This window comes from Salmo salar, chromosome ssa01 (genome assembly GCF_905237065.1).
Source record: "Salmo salar chromosome ssa01, Ssal_v3.1, whole genome shotgun sequence".
Taxonomy (NCBI): domain Eukaryota; kingdom Metazoa; phylum Chordata; class Actinopteri; order Salmoniformes; family Salmonidae; genus Salmo; species Salmo salar.
The window spans coordinates 32353819-32369256 of NC_059442.1; the positions used below are offsets into that span (position 1 = coordinate 32353819).

The following is a 15438-nucleotide window of genomic DNA, read 5'->3' on the forward strand; positions in this document are numbered from 1 at the left end:
CCATTCGTAATCAAGTCAGTCGAATTCAGCATTTCACTTTATTAGCATTTAGCACTCCATAACTTATCCCACACATATCCCCTTGCATCTGATTCAAACCATGACCATCCATTTCATAATTACATAGTAATATTGAGAATGAGTCTTACTAATATTTGTTAATAGAAAATTGTGTCAAGGCCCAAGGCCATTTGAAACCAGATAAGCCAATGATGACACATACCAAGAAGACTATGTAAAAAATGCACCATTCACTTTGACGTAACATCATGCATAGACATAGATACTCCAAATCCCTTGTCAATGGGGAGTGGTATATTCAGTATTGTACACAAACTCATTGTTTAAAGGCGTTCTGCTTGGGAAGTTCTATGTTTTTCCAGCGCCTCAGAACAACTTTGTACCGGTCTCCATCCTTGGATTCACCCAATTCCTTCTTAATGATGACTCTCAAAAGCGTGACACTGTCTGTTTCTTTGTTCTCTGACAATACCAGGTCCAAGGTGTCCCCAACTTTAACCTGAAGAGAGAACCAAAGACGGGTACAATTAAGAAACTTAGGGTTTGATTCAATCCGTATTGCTGAAGATCTGCGTTATATACTGAACAAAAATATAAAACATGTAAAGTGTTGACCCCATGTTTCATGAGCTGAAATAAAAGATCCCAGAAATGTTTCATACGCACAAAACGCTTATCTCAAATTTTGACAAATGTTTACATCCCTGTTAGTGAGCATTTCTCCTTTACAAAGATAATCCAGGCACCTGAGGCATATCAAGAAGCTAATTAAACAAGTGCACTTTGTGCTGTGGACAAAAGGCCACTAAAATGTGCAGTTGTCACAACACCACACAGATGTCTAAAGTTGAGGGAGCGTGCAATTGGCATGCTGTCTGCAGGAACGTCCAGTGGTGTTGCCAGAGAAGTGAAAGTTAATTTCTTTACCATAAGCCCCCTCAAATGTAATTTTAGAGAATTTGGTAGTACGTTCAAATAGCCTCACAACCATGTGTAACCACGCCAGCCCAGGACCTCCACTTCCGGCTATTTCACCTGTCTGAGGGGGTGCCAAGGAGTATTTCTGTCTGTAATAAAGCCCTTTTGTGAGGAAAAACTAGAGTCTGATTGGCCGGGCCTGGCTCCCAAGTGGGTGGGCTTATGGCTGCACCCTTGCCCAGTCACGTGAAATTAATATATTTGGGCCTAATACATTTATTTAAATTGACTGATTTCCTTATATGAATTGTAACGAATAGAATCTTTGAAATTGGTGCATGTTGTGTTTTTATTTTAGTTCAGTATAGATTTTGTTTATATAGCGCTTATCATACAGAATCTCAGTCGATGGGAGCTGGCAGTTCATGGGAGATGGTCTTCTACAGCTGGATGGTGATGCAGTTCAGTAAAGGAGTAGCTTGGGTGGAGGTGGTGTCGATCGTCAGGGAGGGAGAAACATTAATCAGACAGGCAGGCCCGGAGCTGTTCATTAGGCACCTCTGTTTCTGAAGTTCACAGTTACTCCCCTTCTGTAGGTAGGCTTTAACAGATGCACCATGAAAAGTGTAGCGCCCATATGGCTGCTATTACAAGCACAATTTAAATATTAAGGTTATTTACTGTAAATGCAGTGCCTGAACGAGGAAACATTGCCTTTAAATTTCAGTCGCGCTACAGTGCGGATATTCAGTGCTACGGATTGAATCGAGCCCTTAGACTTGTCCCTGACAATCCAGTTGGTTAGACTGCTCTACCACTTCAGTTCACGGGGGGTGGGTTTGGATCCTAACAGTCCTGTAAGATGTTGAAGGTTGACAGAAATATTGTTTATTTTATACATCATTACTAGGCACAAAAGTAACTCACCAATTTACTTTTCTTGACAAGTTTCTGTCCATTTAGCCAAAGCTTGTTGCCATAGAATGCATCCTCCACTTTGCTGAAATAAAGACAACAAAAAATCAGTTGGCCACTGAGGATAGGCCTAGATTAAAGCCTTTTAAGTAATTCCATATCAATCAAATAATTTGACCTCATCTCTTCATTCAAGCTTTCAGGAGGTGCGGAAAGTCGACCCATTTGGATTCCCTCAAATTGTTGTCATTATTGATGCCAAATATTAATGATACCATAACCCAACCCTCTTTTTATCTCATTGAGTGCATCCATTTGAAAACAAAGGCATATCTCTGTAACAACTCACTTGCGTGCTATGTCAAGGCCAGCTTTCATGATAACATCATATCGAAAGGACTGCACATATTTCTCTATGTCTTTGTAGTCTTTTGGCACACTGGGGTCATCCTCAGGTTCATCTTCATAGTCACTGTCCTCCAGGTCCTTTTCATCATCTTCTTCCTCTTCCTGTACAACCTTTGCGCCTCCTTTCTTCTTGCTGCTTTTGAACCTCACGTGATGAAGAACCAACCTGCTCTTAGCTGAATTCCAGCGTTTAGGAAGCTTGTGTGGCCCAAGGGTCAGGGAAGAGGGGGAACCACACAGCTGGCGGGTGTGTAGTGTCCTTGGGCACCATTCTGTCCAGTAAGGTCCCGGTCCAGGGTTCAGCAGCTTTCGGGTACTCAGCCTTCCCAACTGTCTCAGGGCCAGTGCCTGTATCAACAATCCCTGCATGCTGTAGCTCCTTCTTGTGACTTGAAAAAAGTAGACAGTCGTTTACAACAATAGAGCTATAAAGAGCAGTTGAATGTGGATTTTTGGTACAACATGCCTTTAGGAAATCAATAACTATATATGTAATATAGATAGGATACATTGTCAAGTTATGTTGGTGGCCCACTATGGTAATGGTATGCCTCCAGAGTCGTGCAGCGGTCTAAGGCACTGCATCTCAGTGATAGTGGCGTCACTACAGACCCTGATTAGATTCCAGGCTGTATCACAACCGGCCGTGATTGGGAGTCGCACAATTGGCTCAGCGTTGTCCGGGTTAGGCCGTCATTGTAAATAAGAATTTGTTCTTAACTGACATGCCTAGTTTAATAAAGGTTACATTTTTAAAACGTTTAATTTATGTGGGGGTGTGGCCATAAGAGCAGCACTCATTAGGGTTGAATAGCTTTAACTAACTAGTGCACAAGCTACCGTTACCTCGTTTGTTTTTAACTAAGGTTAACTAGTTGACATGCAGTAGCTAGCTAGCTACATAATCACATTGTTTATATTATGCAGTGTACTCAACCTCTTGTCCACAGCTAGGGTACATGATGTATGTAGCTAGCTAACTTAAGTCTGTCTAAACGTTTTTTTTTTAATACTACAAATAATTGTTTTCTTCAACCTATGCTAAAGTGAGCTTACTTTGTAATGTGTCACATTAGTTCAGCTAACGTTACTAACTGAAATAAATACCTTGCTACAGAGATAAGCAATAAAGCTAGTAGCTAATAAACGTTGTTTCCCCTCATGATTACTGGTTGTAGCAAAGCCCATTCATGTCGTAGTTACCTTTATTTTGAGATGAGTCTCCTTCATTCAATTAGCTTGATAGCTAGCTAGGTACTTACACCATGACCCGTGTGCAGGTCAGCAACAGTAATATCACTTCCGCGTCAAGTTAGACAATCCTTCAAATTAAAAGTCCGCTGTATTTTTTTTAATTTAACCTTTATTTAAACTAGGCAAGTCAGTTAAGAACAAATTCTTATTTACAATGACGGCTCTTGCTTTTGTACAGATTGTATATTCCTCTATTATGTCTCGCAGAAATGTATGTGTTGGATTACTAGTCAGATAAAATGATTATTGTGCCAGTGGTCCATCTTTTTGCCTTCATAATTCATTTTCACTGTTTTACGTCTCTTGTCTTAGGTCTCTCTTTATGTAGTGTTGTGTTGTCTCTCTTGTCGTGATGTGTGTTTTGTCCTTTATTTGTATTTATTCATGTTTAATCCCAGCCCCCGTCCCCACAGCATGCCTTTTGGTAGACCGTCATTGTAAATAAGAATTTGTTCCTAACGGACTTGCCTAGTTAAATAAAGGGGGGAAAAAACAGGAGTTTGTTGCTTTTTTTATTGAAAAGACGGTGTACAGGTGGATTTACACCTCACGAAAACCATTATTGTTTGCGCCCTAACTTTTAAATTAATAATTTCCAGCATTTCAATGAAACAACCTTCATCAGTGTTTGTTAATGATGGTTTTTTAATAGTTCAAAGTATATGAGGTTCCTCAAAAACTGGTGACAATGTCGCCTATTTATGCCTCCTGTACCACCTGTTGTTTTGTATACAGTGCCTTAAGAAAGTGTTCAGACCCCTTGACTTTTTCCACATTTTGTTACTTTACAGCCTTATTCTAAAATTGATTAAATCGTTTTTTACCCTCATCAATCTACACACAATACCCCATAATGACAAAGCAAAAGCAGGTTTTTAGAAATGTTTGCAAATTTATTATAAATAAAAAACGAAAATATACATTTACGTAGGTATTCAGATCCTTTACTCAGTACTTTGTTGAAGCACCTTTGGCAGTGATTACAGCCTCAAATCTTCTTGGGTATGACGCTACAAGCTTGGCACACCTGTATTCGGGGAGTTTCTCCCATTCTTCTTTGCAGATCCTCTCAAGCTCTGTCAAGTTTGATGGGGAGCGTCACTGCACAGCTATTTTCAGGTCTCCCAGAGATGTTAGATCGGGTTCAAGTCCAGGCTCTGACTGGGCCTCTCAAGGACATTCAGAGACTTGTCCCGAAGCCACTCCTGCATTGTCTTGGGCTGTGTGCTTAGGGTCTTGTCCTGTTGGAAGGTGAATCTTCGGCCCAGTCCAAGGTCCTGAACGCTCTGGAGCAGGTTTTCATCAAGGATCTCTCTGTACTTTGCTCCGTTCATCTTTTCTTCATTCCTGACGAGTCTCCCAGTCCCTGCCACTGAAAAACATCCCTTCAGCATGATGCTGCCACCACCATGCTTCACCGTAGAGATGGTGCCAAGTTTCCTCCAGATGTGATGCTTGGCATTCAGGCCAAAGAGTTCAATCTTGGTTTCACCAGATCAGAGAATCTTGTTTCTCATTGTCTGAGAGTCCTTTAGGTGCCTGTTGGCAACCTCCAAGCGGGCTGTCATGTGCCTTTTACTGAGGAATGGCTTCCGTCTGGCCACTCTACCATAAAGGCCTGATTGGTGGAGTGCTGCAGAGATGGTTGTCCTTCTGGAAGGTCCTCCCATCTCCACAGAGGAACTCTGGAGCTCTGTCAGTGTGACCATCGGCTTCTTAGTCACCTCCCTGAGCAAGGCCCTTCTCCCCCGATTGCTCCGTTTTGCCTGGCGGCCAGCTCTAGGAAGAGTTTTGGTGGTTCTAAACTTCTTCCATTTAAGAATGATGGAGGCCACTGTATTCCTGGGGACCTTCAATGCTGCAGAAATATTTTGGTACCTTTCCCCAGATCTGTGTCTCGACACAATCCTGTCTCGAACCTCATGGCTTGGTTTTTGCTCTGACATGCACTGTCAACTGTGGGACCTTATATAGACAGGTGTGTGCCTTCCCAAATCATGTCCAATCAATTGAATTTGCCACAGGTGGACTCTAATCCAGTTGTAGAAACATCCTCCAGCCTCCAGTATTTATGCTGCAATAGCTTATGTGTCGGGGGGCTAGGGTCAGTCTGTTATATCTGGAGTATTTCTCCTGTCTTATCCGGTGTCCTGTGTGAATTTAAGTATGCTCCCTCTAATTCTCTTTTTGGTAACATCTCCAAATTTTTGTGTTATCACGGCCAAAATGTAACCCCTAGAGATTACTAGTTAAAAGGTATTGAGGGACTAATCACCTAAGATTTACATATATACAGACCCATTAACAATCTTATGCCATGAGGTTTTCAGTAGTTGTTAGTTTCCTGCGGACATACATCTTTGTTCATACACAAAGTCATGGTATCTGTGAATACACTGCATTGTCATAGGGAGGTCTCCACATTGGAGCCATTCCTATGGAAGGACCTGCGATTGTGGTAGTTCTCCCTGCAGTGGACATGATTGTGGCAGTTCTCACTACAGTGGACAATGAGCACTGGGAAGCAGAGAGCATCCTGGTAATCCAGGGGGTCCTCGTCGTCAGTGCTTAGGCGTCCGGACAGGCAGCGGGCGTTCTCACTGGGACTCAACTGCTCATCCAAACTGTTTCTACTCCTCCAGAAACAGCTGCGCTGCGAGCCATAACGCCGGCCCAAGGAGAAGCGGCTGTCGCTGTAGGACACCCGGCCGACGCACGGGCTACTGCCGGTACATAAGCTGAGGGCACTGCTGGAGAAAACGGAGGAGCTGCTCATTGCCCAGTGACAGCTCTTGCAGTTCTGTTAGAAGCCACCAGAGGAGCACTGGGCCCTTTCCATGAGACAAGCCTCAGAGTAGCTAGGCACCAGCTGCTGGTTGGAACGGATGTGCCACCCCAGATCTGTTCTGTCGATTGTGTTAACCCGGGGGATCCGGTGGCTGTAAGGGCATTCGTCGAGAGGGGTCACAGGGACGTAATCCGCCCCGAAGAGCTTCTCCACACGGTAATGGACGTAGGCAGTGTGGTACTCTGTGACAACCCTCAGGGGCCATGAGAAGGTGAGAAAGGATGCTGCCCAGAACACATGATGAGACACCATATCATGGACGGTGGTCAGGGTGAGAAAACACAATCACACACTCCTTTAAGTTGACGTCCTTCAGGTGCATCCCCCTGTACCTCCATATAGTCATCTAGCTCCTCGTTGTGAAGAACCTTGCTCTTTGAGTGAGGTAGGAGTTCTCAGACTCCACATTAGCAAAACTAAAACACTCAGTGAACCTCAGTTTTGTGAGTGGGGCCATGCAGTTGTTTTGAGACGTCCTTCACCCCACAGGGAACGTTGTCATATTCTGCCTCAGCCACATGGGCATTTACCCATTATTGGTAGACCTGGGTGCTGGTGTAGGCGTCCCCATTACGGTAGTGTGTGACCTGCCGGGTCTGTCTAACATAGTGGTAGCTAATGGTCTTCCACCAGATGCAGGGTTTAGCTTGCTGCATCTTTTGAACACGTTCATAAATGCCTTCCACGTCCCATTTTATGCTGCAGCCCACTCTTGTCATGGTGCCAGCACTCCACTAGGTAGAGCAGTTAGAGCATGAGTAGGAAGGCCAGAGGGGTGTAGACGTAGCCATCAGAACAGGGGTTGTCATGGTAGATCATGGACTTCCCTTTAAAGGCACTGTCAAAGGTGAGGCGGGTCACCTTGGTGAAATGACACCACACCATGGCTCCTTTGCAGCCATACATGAGCATGGAGAGCAGCAGGCCTTTCCAGATGCTCTCTTTACACGGGGACTTGATCAGGGATTGTTTCAAGTGCTTCTGCTGTTAATTAAAAGCATGCAAAAAAGGGAGGATAGTGTAAGTAAATGTAAATGGACACAGCATTTTGAATTTCAAACCATTCAACATTTCATGACCATTGTTGAGGTCTTCTGACGTTTTATTCACAATGTTTATCCTTTTTCCCCCCACATCTATGAAGCTCCTATTTAATTCACTGCAAGGTTGCTTGACTCATATTTTTTATATATATATATATATAGGGAAGCAGATTTGATATATATATATATCAAATATATATATATATATATCAAATCTGCCTAAACCTATAGGCAATTGAAACAATTTGCTTCGTTCTTGATAGGAAAATACTATAAAAAAAAAATACTATTAAATAACAGGATAAAAGGTATCTTCATACCTCCTTAATGTTTTTTTTTTAATATGGCTTTATTTCCACCTTGTTCATCCTAGGCTACACCTGAATACAGTAAGGTCTGAGTAAAAGCAGGCATCTGATGTACGAATATACATGTTGAATCTTTCGATTGCCATCAATATTCGACCATGTATTGCTTTTGTTATAGCAAGGCTTGTGGAAATTGTATGGCAGCATAATATGAGTGGTACCTCTTCTCTGGTGTCATCCTCGAAAACGGTGGTTGTACTGCTCTCACTCGCTGTCGCAGCCGAATTTCCGAATTGAGTTTACTTAGATTGCTTGCTCCAACGTAGAGATAGTTGCTTGTGTCTATCCAGTTTCCTTTGTTAATTTTGCACATAAAAAGCGTGATTTATTTGCTTATAATCTATAGGGTATGTATTTTAAATAAAGGCATTCAGCAGCCGAGAGAGCTGATGGCAGACATTTAATCGAATAAAACATACAGGTAACAGACTAAAATGTCGCGATCAAGAAAGCATTTACACCAGCGGCGTCTTACAAGAGATCAGGGTATTTAGAATCGTGTTTGAATTCTCCCTCACTCAGATTAAGGAACGTGACCTTGTCGGTATGCTGAAGTTATCCTCTCCACTAAGCATTTTATAGTCAACCTGAGCAAATTGGGTCGGTTCATACACACCTGTTATAAATACTTTATAATATGAACAACAACCTAACAATAATAGAATTACTAATTTCCTAGTAACAATACAACTGATTCAGCCTACTAGCCTAATACTTGCCCAGGCTCCTAATACCAATAGTATGTACTATAATTGTATTTATAAATAAACACTAAAGAATGGTAAGAAAACAAAAAGCAGACGGGCAAGACATGGTGAAATTGTTATGCGACATGTCTTGAGTTTCTTCAGGTTAAAAGATTGTTCTGAAATGCAAACCCTCAATGAAACGGCAGATGGCAATGTAGGCCTACGCACGTACAATATGAGTAAAAAACGAAGGCAGTAAAAAGTGTTAATTTGTTGTGTAGGACTATTTTTTTTGAACATCCCTACTGAAAGTAGATCAGGGTCTTTATGGATAATTTCCTCTCCAATATGTCTCAGCATATGAATAACTAAAAATGGCTAACTGTTTACATTAAGGTATAGGACCTGCTTGAAATGATGTATAAAAGAGTTCACGTAGGTATACTGTAACGGTTAATTATTAGATTAATCCAATATAATTTATGCATCTATAAATTAACTAACACATTGATATGTGTCCTTGTCATTAGCTGCACGCATTGGCAATAATAACAGGCTAATTATCAATGGGCTACAGTAAAGTCACAAACTCACTATTTGGCAAGGAACAAAAAAACAAGCACACAATTTCTACCTATGTGTTTATTACAGATTCATAAACTATTCATAAACCCCATATACAATAATTTTTAACGGTTTATGAATAAATCCGATTAAGTAGACAAGTTACCGAAATATAAGTAGGCTAGCCTATACTTTGGCTGGGAAAGATGGTGAGACTCAAAGCATCTTGATTGAAAAAGTATCCTACAATTGTTGCTCCTCGCTAGGGGCGCTGGTTGAACACAGTGCAATAGAGAATACAATGTAGCCACTCAGTGTCAGCCAAATCCATGATATTAACACAATCTAAAGAGCAAGGGGAGTTTCCAAAGTCATCAAACCCGTCCAACTTTCTCATTTACAGCTATAGACCACTGAAAATGGATCCTATTAGGGCTGCTGTTCCTTTGCTATGGCTTTCCCTGTGCTTTGGGAATATTCTGGAGGCAGCGGTACTTGGATCATTGCAGCACCCCTCCGGTGCGGATGATAACGGGCTTGTTTCACATCTGGATGAGCGGAGTCGCAGAGAGCCGACAGCGGTGTCCAGGAAAGACCCTCCGATAAATGATACTATCGTCCCCCATGAGTATATGGTATCTCTATACAGGACACTATCTGAGATAGAGAGCAGAGGGCTTAACAGCAGTGTTCCTCGCACCGCAAGACACGCCAACACGGTGACCAGTTTCGTGGATCAAGGAAAAGGTGGGTGAAAGTGAAATCAGTAGGATTATTATTATCACTCAAGGTAGACTTAAACATGGTGGTTGCCATTTATTTGGGGTTTGAAAGCAATTCAAATAGCTGACTCTACTGGACGTAATACATTAATTGTGATTAATGGGTTACAATCAATCAGTTATCCAAATATCCATAGCCTACTGCAAATTGCTGTATTATAGGTCGACCTATTTGGACAAGTCTGTGTTGGAAAATGATATGGTAAATACGCGACAACTGGTTTGGGAACATTTAGAAAAATGTCTGTTATAGGATTTAAAAAAAAATTAAAAACCATGATTTCCCCTCATTAATTAAAAAAGAAACATTTAATTGCAATATCTTGAAAAACCTGATAACCTTACAGCGAATTGTTTGACAATTTCCTTCTCCAGCATTCATTATTTTAAGATGAATGCATTCATTTGAAATGCTCCCCTACGCCATATCCCGACATCTGTCAAGTTGGCAACAATGCGTTATTGAAAAGTATTAAGTAGGCTACCTACAACTGAAACATTAGTCTATTTGGGGAGGTAGGCTACATTTGTTTCACATTTATATGGGAGTTTTCTAAATACTCTAAATACTTCCAACGAAATATGAAGTCAAATGTCTCGTATTTCCAACATCTGTGATGTATAAACCTCACTGGCACCTTGAGCTAAACACTTCGAAAAGGCCTGCTTTCCCCGAGTCCAGGTGTTGCTGATAAAAACATACTTGTAATTTAAAACGGGTGTTCACATAGAATATTTGTTTGAATAAGTATACTCTGTCAGTAGGCCTATTCCATCAAATTAAATTGCTGGAATACAAGTACCTAAACTATGTCCAAAACGTTTTTTTTTATTGGGCATAGTGCAATTTGTTAATCAGGATTTTTAAGGAATACATTTTCATGTAAATATAATAACAATTACACCGTTTTAGGTTAATGTAAACCTATACATTACAACAACAACAATAATCATAACTATAATAACAACAATAACAATAACGACAATGATTATTCAACATTTTTGTTTGTAGACCTGTGGCAAGGAATTATTTCTCTACTTCCTCTCAAAACATGTAATAACTGTGTGTTATTCTTGTGTGTTATGAAATGTGTTATTATTTTCAAAGGACTATAGTCATTTTACATAATCTTTTTGAGGATTCCAAACTTGTTTTAAAGAACAAACACAATTAGAAGGTAAAAGTGAAGGTAATTAAAAATAATTTTAAACTAGATTCCAAAACAGACATTAACATCTTTTCGGTCTTTATGCATTTCATTTCCTTGCATTTTGGTTTCAAAGTCAGCAATTAGTAGTAGTCTTAATATTAGACAATATTATAGTTTTTTATTGATGTAATTTAGTTTTGCCAACAAAGTAATCTAGTCAATGTGCACCTGTGTGTGAGTTTAAATGTGTGCACTGACTTTCCTATTGACTTTCCCCCATAAAGGTCACAGAGCAAGTTCACCTCAGGTACATGTAGACACAAAATATATGAAAAGAATGCAGCTTTATCTTTTATTCACTGAGATTACAACATAGTCCGGGTTATGTCATTGCAAGCGGATATTTGCTAGGATAGTGCTGCTCCCTTCACCTTTCATTGTCTGGGTATTCCACTTAAGCCTGCCTGGCTGGTCTTTCTCAGAGGGGGACAAGGGGTAGAGATCATCTGCACTCAACAAAGGCTTGAATGCCCTTTTCCAGCAGGAGCCTCACTCTGCACAATTCCGTTTTATTTTGAGGTCTCTTCCATAATGCATCGATGACACGACACCACAATCTGGCCTTGGATTCTTATGCTACCCATCTGTATTGGAGAAGAAAGTCCCTTCATGTTTTAACCATGGAACTGCGGTTTCGTCCTCAGGTTGCACCGTATCCCAAGACCTCTTGCTTGGGTTGAATGTCAACATGAAAACTTTTGAAAGTTAGGCGATAGTCTGTTCCCTCTTAGCAAGCTTTCCCCCCTGCCAATTGCCACATCTCCGTCATGGTTGCAACTGTGGTATGGCTGATGCTGTGAATAGCTGTTACGCGCCAAACGGAATTCTCTGGGGAGGGAGGACGTAGACGTGACTAACATATCAGATGCATAGAAATTATTTAAATATTATTTTGTTTGTCTTTCTTTTTCATGTATGTGATACTTCAGGTGAGTGTCAGGTTTCTGTTTGTTTGTGGACTACAGCTGTATGTGCACCCATCACTATATGAAATCCAAACATTCTACAAAATATACATTACATCCCCATCTCTTTGGTGTGTTCAAATCTCTAAAGCCACCACTTTCTCTCTATGATAAATATGGACCGAAGGAGGAAGAAAGGAAGGGAGCTGAGGCCACTTCAGTTTCAGTTTCTCCAGTGTCTCGCCAAGCCCTCCTCTCACTCAATCAGTGTAATTAGCACATACTGCCAAGGACTTGAGCCTGCCTACAGGTCAGCCAAGTGCTTTCCTCCTGGCCTGCTCCTGCAGCTTTTGTCAGCTCTGTTGCTTGCATGTGGAAACGGTATTCCCACCGAGGGGGAGACACACAGACAGGGCTTCATGGCCACAGGCTTTCTGTCTAGCGTAGAGAGCCACTGCACTTGACCAAAGGGGAGTTCCTGCCAAACGTTGAAGACTTGTTTACATATGGCCGCAGACACTCAAAGAGATTTAAGTCAGCTGACGCCCAGTGCTTGGTTTGCGTTCTCCACCCTCTTTTGGAATAGGTGTGTTTTAATAACTGTGTATGTGTGTGTTAGTGTTAGATTCAAGTGACTAGCCTGTGTTTGATTCCACTACAGATCACTCCTCCTGGGGAAGTGGCCAGCGCTATCTCTTCGACCTCTCCAGTCTGTCCAGGACTGATGAGCTTGTGGAGGCAGAACTGAGGATCCTGAGAAAGCCACCGCTGGATCTCCTTCCTGTGCTGACATGGGGCAGGAATCTTTATCGCCTCCTCCTCTACACTTGTTCGTCTGAGGGGAACTCTGGGAGACGGCTGCTGGATTCCAGGACAGTCGACGTTCTGGATGGCGAGCCTCCCAAATGGGATGTATTTGACGTGTGGGCAAGCGTGAAGGCTCGACGAAGGAGCCACAGGACAGCAGCGGGCAACGACCTCCTTGTGGCCTGCTTTGACCTGCTGGTCGTTTCGGAGTTGACCAAAGAGGCAGCCAACCCTCTTACAGTAGGGCTGGGACGCCAGTCTCGGCAGCCACAGGAGAGGGCCTTGCTGGTGGCTTTTTCTCGCACCCGCAGGAAAGAGAACCTGTTCAAGGAGATCAGGGAGCAGATAAAGGCAGTGCGAGGAGACATGGGTTTTCTGGATCCTTTGGACCTCTCTGGTGACGTGGTTGGTCACCTATCCAGGCGTCGCAGACGCCGGACTGCCCTGACCAGCAGATCTATAGGTGGAGCTGGTGGGGGAGGAGGAGGCGTCGGTGCTGGAGGAGGTGGAGGAGGAAGGAGTGGTGGAGGCAGCGGGCGCAGGAAGACTCGATGCAGCCGCAGGCAGCTCCACGTCAACTTCAAGGAGTTGGGCTGGGACGACTGGATCATCGCACCGCTGGATTACGAGGCGCACCACTGTGAGGGCGTGTGTGACTTTCCGCTGCGCTCACACCTGGAGCCAACAAATCACGCCATCATTCAGACACTTATGAATTCTATGGACCCTGACTCCAGCCCGCCCAGCTGCTGTGTCCCCTCCAAACTCAGCCCCATCAGCATCCTCTACATTGACTCTGGCAACAATGTGGTCTACAAGCAGTATGAGGACATGGTGGTGGAGAGCTGTGGCTGCAGGTAGCATTGCGACAAGAGGGGGATGTCTGATTGTCTTGTCGGAAAATCAATTGGTGGTTTGATGCGCTTGTTAACGCAGGCCTCCCCTATCTCTTCCCCCTAAACCAACTGTATTTTGTGATTTGCTGAAAAAAAGTACCGACAAGTATGCTCATTACTGATCTGCCTTAACTTGAGTGAAACATAATCTAATTTGCTGCTTAATTTATTAGAATTTGTCATTGAGCTGCTATTTAATTTCATGAGCTCTTTAGCATTTCTTTACTCATAACATGCTCTGGCTCTCTCTCTCTCTGTCCCCTTGGCTCTGCATGTTGTTCGATGCTGTCAACTTTAGTAAATGTCCCATTCTTAAACAACCGCTATGCTTCTGACTTTGGTTCTATTACATTACTTTAGTAATCCATTTATGATCAGGTGTATAAAACATCAGCCCTAGCTTTTAATTTGCTGAACAGCAGACAGAATGAATTGAAATGAACAAAACCCCAGACTTCTAGCATTATGACAACAACGTTAGAGTACATTTGTGTGCCTATAAGAGATGCATGGGAGTAAATGATTTGATATCCTTAACTATCAGATCACATAGTAAGACAGTTTTTAGTTACACTGAACTGCTCCCACTGTGCTTGCTCTTAACTAAAACAACATTTCAATTGTATGGGAGGACACAATCAAAAAGGACTTTTGAATATTGCAATTTGCATCACAGAAGACCCTACCGTCATCTCTTGGACATGTTTTAGATAATGCTGCTGTCAGTATTGAGAAATATGGACATTGTTATGCATCTCTTTAGCAAGACAGAAAACGTCTCCCATTTATGTAGCTGTCTGCTGTAGAAACCTCTGTCTATCAGCCCAAGTTGGAGGAACAGTGATCTTTAGTTAGGGATATGCTATAGGACCAATTTACACAGTTAACTTAGAAAAATAGCTGTGTCACAATGCATTTGCTTATATCACTCTATATCATTACTATGCAAAGATCAGAGGTATATGATATGGAACATTTAAGGTATGAATGAAGGCGGTATGAATGAAGGGCGACAAGGTGAATTTGAAGCAGATTTTTATGGCATGACTCCGATTTATTATTGCTTGCAACTGAGAAATTTCGTTTTTTTGCAGAGTAGGCTTTCTACTACAGCTGGTAATGTACATGACTTAAACAAGCAGATCCCGTGCTAACTTTGATTGATATGGCGATTCATTTCCCTGTCAACAGCACAGAACCTATAGGCTATATAATGTCCATAGGAATTCCTTGTCAGGGAAATGCAACATTGGGATTCACTATTTAACACTCCAGGTACTGAATTATAAGAGCACATGATTTTGCTAAATACTATTGATCAAACAGCAACATGTGTTGGTCTCTGGATGTAATTTCCATTTATTCCATTTTATTTTAGAGTTCAGTCCAGAGTGGCATGTTAGCCTGCTGGTCCAAATACACTATATATACAAAAGTATGTGGACTTGGCTATTTCAGACACACCCATTGCTGACAGGTGTATAAAATTGAGCACACAGCCATGTAATCTCCAGACAAACATTGGCAGTAGAATGGCCTTACTGAAGAGCTCAGTGACTTTCAACACGGCACCGTCATAGGATGCCACCTTTCCAACAAGTCAGTTCGTCAAATTTCTGCCCTGCTAGAGCTGCCCCGGGTCAACTGTAAGTGCTGTTATTGTGAAGTGGAAATGTCTAGGAGCAACAACGGCTCAGCCGCGAAGTGGTAGGCCACAAAAGCTCACAGAACGGGACCGCTGAGTGCTGAAGCGCGAAGGAATCGTCTGTCCTCGGTTGTAACACTCACTACCGAGTTCCAAACTGCCTC

At 42.3% G+C, this 15438-nt stretch overlaps 2 protein-coding genes and 1 pseudogene across 2 annotated transcripts; 1 reads left to right on the plus strand and 2 right to left on the minus strand.

The window, feature by feature from the left end:
• Nucleotides 1–19: 19 nt before the first annotated feature.
• mtres1 (mitochondrial transcription rescue factor 1) lies at nucleotides 20–3599 on the minus strand. The gene is made up of 4 exons (XM_014192290.2): nucleotides 3466–3599; nucleotides 2204–2651; nucleotides 1867–1939; nucleotides 20–520 (listed from the first exon to the last, which is right to left on the minus strand). Exons 2-4 carry the CDS (start codon nucleotides 2629–2631, stop codon nucleotides 338–340), a joined length of 684 nt encoding a protein of 227 aa, XP_014047765.1. The 5' UTR covers nucleotides 2632–2651; nucleotides 3466–3599; the 3' UTR covers nucleotides 20–337.
• A 2070-nt stretch (nucleotides 3600–5669) lies between these two features.
• On the minus strand, nucleotides 5670–7351 carry LOC106600331 (transmembrane protein 151B-like; annotated as a pseudogene).
• A 1959-nt stretch (nucleotides 7352–9310) lies between these two features.
• On the plus strand, nucleotides 9311–15118 carry LOC106600726 (growth/differentiation factor 6-A-like). Its single transcript, XM_014192313.2, has 2 exons — nucleotides 9311–9775; nucleotides 12588–15118. Exons 1-2 carry the CDS (start codon nucleotides 9358–9360, stop codon nucleotides 13592–13594), a joined length of 1425 nt encoding a protein of 474 aa, XP_014047788.1. The 5' UTR covers nucleotides 9311–9357; the 3' UTR covers nucleotides 13595–15118.
• Nucleotides 15119–15438: the final 320 nt, after the last annotated feature.